The sequence below is a fragment of the Austrofundulus limnaeus genome, unplaced genomic scaffold (genome assembly GCF_001266775.1).
Source record: "Austrofundulus limnaeus strain Quisiro unplaced genomic scaffold, Austrofundulus_limnaeus-1.0 Scaffold42, whole genome shotgun sequence".
Classification (NCBI taxonomy): domain Eukaryota; kingdom Metazoa; phylum Chordata; class Actinopteri; order Cyprinodontiformes; family Rivulidae; genus Austrofundulus; species Austrofundulus limnaeus.
Window position 1 is genome coordinate 1,643,761 of NW_013952444.1, and position 6,451 is coordinate 1,650,211.

Sequence of the window (6,451 nt, forward strand, 5' to 3'; positions counted from 1 at the left end):
GGTCGCAGTCTTCCTGGCCTGTTAACAATAGATGTTAATTAGGAGTCAACGATAGCCATGTGATGTGAGTATCAGTCACATGGAGGCAGTGCTTAAAAGCCTGAATTTTGCCTGAAACTCTCAGACTGAAGAAGTCTCTTGGAGGAGAGACGAAACGTTTCAGTAGAGAAGAACCCGTCCAGAAGACCTATACAATTTTTTTCTTTTTGATAATCTATATAACAGACTATAAGCTGCATTGTGTAGTTTTTATTCATGAATTACTTGTTGCACAACATTAACCTTGGCTCCTGCAAGTTAGAACGAAGATCTACAAATTAACAGTTAACCAATTCAGGTTCTGAATGCGTTTTTTAAAGAAATATTAGTTAACAGCTCCACAAAGAGCCAACAGAAACATGAAAACCCATCATGAAGCTGGCGTACCTGGCCATGAGTATCTCCAGGAGGCTTTCCTGGTTCGAATCGTACGGCGAGCCCAAAGTCCCCGATGACTGCAGTTAAATCATCTCGAAGCATCACATTCTTGCTCTTGAAGTCCCTGTTCAATTAATTACACAACAGTCATTAAAATGCAGCTTTTAATGGCGGCGTTTAGTCACAGCAGTTACATAAATCAGTCGACAAGCTCCGAGAGTGAAACTATTAATTCAAGCACAGCTAGAGGAAAATGACTGATCTGGAGGAGAAAAAAAGCAACCTTTGGATTTTTAAGATGAAAAGAAACCAGATTAAGTCGGCGCAACGGAGCTCCAATTTACATCAAACCATTCAGTGAAAACTTTCGGTACCTGAGTAAAAAAGTCATTGCTCCAAACTAAACAGACTTTTCGCTTTCTTTTCTTTTTCAAAATAAGCCAAAGCATGGCAGCAGACGTGGACACAGCACTCTGCAGCTGTTTAACTGATATTCTAAATGTCTCTTTTGATATTCCTAAGAAAAGGGTAATGCCGTTGTGTGCTAAACAGTGTGTAGTAAAGGTACTTTGACACGTATAACTGACAAAAAAATAAAAAAGAAATAGTTGTAAAGTCACAACAAACAGAAATGCACCAGAGTGAGGCAGTGTTGTGCGCTGCCACCTTCTCTTACCTGTGTGCAATAGTAGGTTTAGGCCCCTCCCCCTTGTAGCTGGGAATGTCTTCATGGAGGTAGGCCAAGCCACGGGCCATGGTCTCTGCTATGTGACACAGCTCAGTCCAGGTCACAGTGTTACCCTTCAGGTGGTCTGTCAATGAGCCCTGCTCGCACACAAAACCCACCAAAGGTTAAGGGAGGCGGATTAACACCTACGCAGGAATTCTTAATCCATTTCTCACGAGCGCCGCTTCGATTCGGCCTCCAAAATGTGAGCCGACGAACTGTAGCCTCGCAGAAAGACTGCTTTCTGGAGCCAAGGAGAAGCAGGGACAGGCACTGCTTCAATTTGACTGGCAGAAATGTTGAACGCACAATTCAAAATTTAAGAAATAAACACTCGAGAAGCAGCAATGAATGCAAGGATGGCGAGGAGACGAGTGGAAGCAGATTTACTGGTGCTGCTGCCAGGAGTAAAACCATCCAATAAACGTTAATGCCTCATTTTAATCATAGCTATTAGAGATTTAACCCCCTATTTAATGAACAAGACAGCTAAAAATGTGTTTATAGTTGCAGTTTTTGGGAAAACAAAATCTTCACATGCAATATCTGGCATCAAATACAAATTTACACTTTGTTTTGCTCATTTTGCAGGTAATTAAGAGCTGGAAAATGTCTGGCTCTTCTGTTTTCTGAAGCCTGTGTGAGTCTGTTGTATTTCCTGTATGTGTGCAGAAGTCGTCTCACCCTCTCGTGAAATTCTGTGATAAGCCACAGCTCTGTTTCCAGGTTGGTTCCGTGCTTCTCCGCAGCTATGTAGCGCAGGAGGTTTTCATGTCTCATCCCTGCAGACATGAAGATGTCCCGCTCATTTTGCCACGACTGCTTATCCTGTGAACACAAAGCAAAGAGTTACGAGCACACCTCAGCGGATCGTGGGAAAGTGGAGGGTGGAAAGAATCTACAGTGCTACAGATAATGTTTGTTAACAGCCCTGAGTTAGTTTTTTTTTTTTTTTTTGAATGAGAAATAAAATCCTGTGGCAGTGCTGGTATTTACATCTACAAACAACACAAACTGAATAGATCTTCACAAACCTGAACAGGGAAGATTTTTACAGCAACATATTCGCTCATTAACTGAGCCTTCCAAACGCAACCGAAGCGCCCCCTAGCTTTGATTTCCAGCAGCTGCAGTGGCTTCAGACCCACCAAAGGGGAAGGAGGAACAGGTCCAGGATCCTGAATGAACAGAACAAATTCTTACCTTCATTACCACAGCTAAACATGACTAAATTAAACTCTTCATAGAGTCGGACTGAATATGTGACCCATCACATCAAAACGAGGATTAAGTCTAAAAGTGGTATGGAGAAATAGGCAAATATAGTGTGTTGATTAAAACATTAAAACAAAAATTGTATTTTGTCAAAACATATGAATAAACGCCTTAACAATGTATCATTTGAATGAACTGTCTGAAATATAATCATAAAACAAAATTTTGAAGCCCTTCTTTAAGCAGTAGCAACAAAGAAAATGATTTTGAGGAAAAATTCCTTAAAATTTTGAGATTTTCCATGTTAGCTAGCAACGTTTGTTTCTTTTCAGCTGGGAAATGTCAATATTCAAATATAATTTGAGGTTTCCTCTTTATAAGGACATCGAAAATTCTTCATTAAAATTACATAAAATTTGGATTCAGACCAAATATTTATGTATTATTGTAACCAACAAGACAAATTAAGTCATATATATGGATTTAATTAAGATATCAGAATGATCCAGGTATCAAAATGTAGCTTTTAAAGCCGGAAATCTGAAAAAGTAATTAGGTCATTTTGACCACATTTGACTTTGATATGATGGGTCACATATGTGGTCTCTTTAGACATTCCAGTGTTTTGTTCGCCTCACCTCGCTCAGGTCCACGTGACCGTAGGGAGGCTTGCGGTGACGATACATCCACAGGGCCAGGATGAGAGCCAAGGACAGCACACACAGCGGCAGCAGGGAGTACACCAGCACATTGAGGAGAGACGGCACGCGGGGAGGGGGACGAATTTTTACTGTTGGAGGAGGAACAGATTTAAATGTAGCAGGTCACCTGTATGACCTGTGAGATTTAAGCAGCTTTACAGGTGTCCCTCAAAAGGCAGCAAGACCAGGTTTTAAATGAGGACAGATTTTACTGAGATTGCTCAACCTTAGTCCAGACAGCCTGTTGAAACAAATTAAAGCTTATATTTTTATCACCTTTTTGTCCAGGACCATAGATAAAAAGGTAAATATGTTTTTTTTTTACATTAAAACAGGCAACCAAAGAAAATCGAACAAAATCAACATGTGACTAAAATGTGGGTTAATTGGTTTCACGTTTGATTTGAAGACTCAACAGCGTGAATAATAACATATTAAAAAGGCAAAAAATTAATTAATTAATTTAAAAAAATCTATGTCCCGTAGAAAGGACCAAAACTTTCCAAAAACTTATACTAAAAAGCATTCAAGATCATTTTTCTGAGGTCTGGCTGAATGAAAAATAAAGTGTTTATTGTGAAATATTTACAATACAAACTTGGATACTCCCACAACAGTGACGCCCAGTTACATTACTGGGCCTTTTTCTCTGCGTTACCACAATGTTTTATTTATTTAAGTAATTAAAACTTAAATGAAAAGAAATTTTAGAAAGTCTCCTTTTAAACACCGCCCATCAGTAACGTTGCAGTAACTCTTACACATGGGAAATTAAAATATGAGAATGATAGCTGTTCAGCTATTAACTGTAAAATATCAAGTCTTGCTTTACATTTTCTCTTTGCTTCCAACTTCCACTAAATAAACTGGAAATAAAGGTCATCTTTTAATGGCAAAATAAAGATAAAAATACCCTACAATTCCCATAGCAGCTCTTGTATCTCTTGCAGGAAAAGCCAATTCCAACAAACACATTAATTCTTCAAATGCACTCAATTTAACCAGATTTTACATGTTTTTAAAAAGTCTCTTCCCATCCTGGTCACCTGCCAAAGCATTCAGCACTCTCTTGTTTTATTGTTTTAAACGTTAAATAAAGTAACAACATTAAAAATTAATGAACCTTAATTTTTCGTTCTTGGATACGGTCATTTAATCGGAGTACGTCACAGCTCTCGTCTAGAGTTACCCTCAGTCACACTGGGACAGTTCCAGGTAATCACCTGATGCTTAGAGGTGACACCTAACAACAGCTCTAACCCTAAAAAAGCTGTTAGGGTTTTTTTTCCACTGCTCCCTTCTGCAGGGGTCACCCACAGCGAGCACACTCTCATGAAAGATTTGGTGATTGTTTTACATCGGACGCCCTTCCTGGACTCCAACATGCAGGATTCTAAAACGGTCTCATCAAACCAACACACATTAGTTTTTAAGATTGAACTTTAACATTTTAAAACATTACCCTCAAATTGTGATAATTAAAATGTAACGAGCAGAGATTGATAAAGAAACCAAAAACTTGAGCTGTACATACTAACAACATACAGCGTCAGGTCATCATCCGCCTAAGACTGAGGATTCTTTCTTAACCACGATTGCAAGATGGAAAAATTGTGTTAAGGAGCGCTCCACTAATCAGGGGAGAAAAAGTATGTAAAGTGTGTAGGATGCATTTGCCACCTACCTCGGTTCCCACTGCCAATCATGTCAGGAAGGTGAGTGAATCGCTCGTTGCAGTAGTTCCCCTCGCAGCAGCAGAAGAACACCTGAGGATTTTCCTCCATAGAGACACACTCTTGCCTAAAACAGCAAATGACACAAAGACCGATTTAAGCACAAAATAAAAAGATAAAAATAACACCAAAATAAGCCCCTCTGTATTTTATCATGTAGACTGTTTCATGTACAACACTTGACTAATCAAGCAGGTGAATGTCAGCTGATTTTTGTTGTCCATCTTCAACCGAGCTTGAAGTCTTTGTAGACAAATATAAACCGAATTTACTGTCTAGACTTTTTAACTGATGCATTACCTGGTTTTGGTTACAGGCAATAGAGTTTGTTATGAGCCAACAAACTATTCGTTTCTTTGGTCATCAGAGAGTTGTACATTTTAAAACAAAAAAAAAAATACCAAAGAACTCATAAGTAAACACTAAATAGATTTTAATGATCACTTGGTTGACTTTATAACTGATTAACCTGCTTAAAACTTTGACAATACCTATGAACTACTGGAGTTAACTGTATTTATGTGTTAGCAAATTAGCCCATGAACTACTGTATGTATTTCAATGAAATTTTCAAAACACAGATAGGATTTACGTGTTAAACTTTTGTACCTTTTATGAATTTTAGATATTTTACTGAATAAGTTTATTTCTAAGACTAAACTAAAATGTCTAGAACTTCTTTATTTCATGTTAGATGATCCTAAAACTTTATTGTGAAAGGTGGCAGGTAATACGCATTCCTTCAAGGAGTGCTAATTCTTTTTCTCTTAACAAGCAAATATTTTTATATTCACAATATATACAGGATTTCTTTGATTGCATGCAACCAATGCTGTAGATACAAATTATTAATCCTGCTGATGTTATCTGGTAAAGAACTCATACGCTTCAGTGCTCATATGCTGCTCTTCCTCTGCTTTATGAAAGCTTCTACATCTAATTAAATTGACCAGTGTAACAAAAGATGCGACTTTTCCCCAATAGAGGGTATTATAAATTTTCTAAAAACGGTTCTCTACATTTTACTGAAGCATGACTTGTAATATAACCTGGTTTATGTCCAGTGTTATGACTGCGAATGTCCCATACTGATCCTCGCTGTCTGCTGTTAGACAACTAAACAGAAATCCTAAAATTAGGTTTAAATATCAAACAGGTTTCCAATCAATGCAAACAGACCTTTAATACACATACACATGTGCCACCCAGGACTTTGATTTCTTTTCTCCTCCAGCCTGTTTTCACATGTCATCAGAGGTCCCTGAACTGCTTTGAATGCTGAGGCTCAAACTATAAAGTTAGATTGTGCCACATAACCCAGAGGTGACATCACACACAGGATAGTGTCTCCTTCCAAATCACATGAGTCCTGAGTGGTCTGGTCCCACCACATCTGTCAGCATTGTTGGTGCAACTTCACCATTTGTTGAGAGAAACCAATTAGAGCAAAGAATCCCTCCAAAACAACTCCCTGTTTTTGGTAAATACACAGCTTTGATTGCATTACCATGTTTTACTACCCTGCTTTTATACAGCAGAGTACAGCGGGTAAAATAAGTAATGAACATGTCACCATTTTTCTCAGTAAATATATTACTAGAGGTGCTAATGACATGAAATTTTCACCAGATGTTGGTAACAACCCAAGTGATCCATAC

At 38.2% G+C, this 6,451-nt stretch overlaps 1 protein-coding gene across 1 annotated transcript in view; it reads right to left on the minus strand.

The window, feature by feature from the left end:
• LOC106516905 (activin receptor type-2B) overlaps positions 1-6,451 on the minus strand; it is a gene marked incomplete in the record, with an annotated part of 21,387 nt that overhangs the window by 6,209 nt on the left and 8,727 nt on the right. Inside the window, 6 exon segments of the mRNA XM_014007496.1 lie at positions 427-541; positions 1,094-1,242; positions 1,829-1,972; positions 2,179-2,322; positions 2,998-3,149; positions 4,745-4,860. Of these exon segments, the coding sequence (XP_013862950.1) occupies positions 427-541; positions 1,094-1,242; positions 1,829-1,972; positions 2,179-2,322; positions 2,998-3,149; positions 4,745-4,860 (820 nt within the window).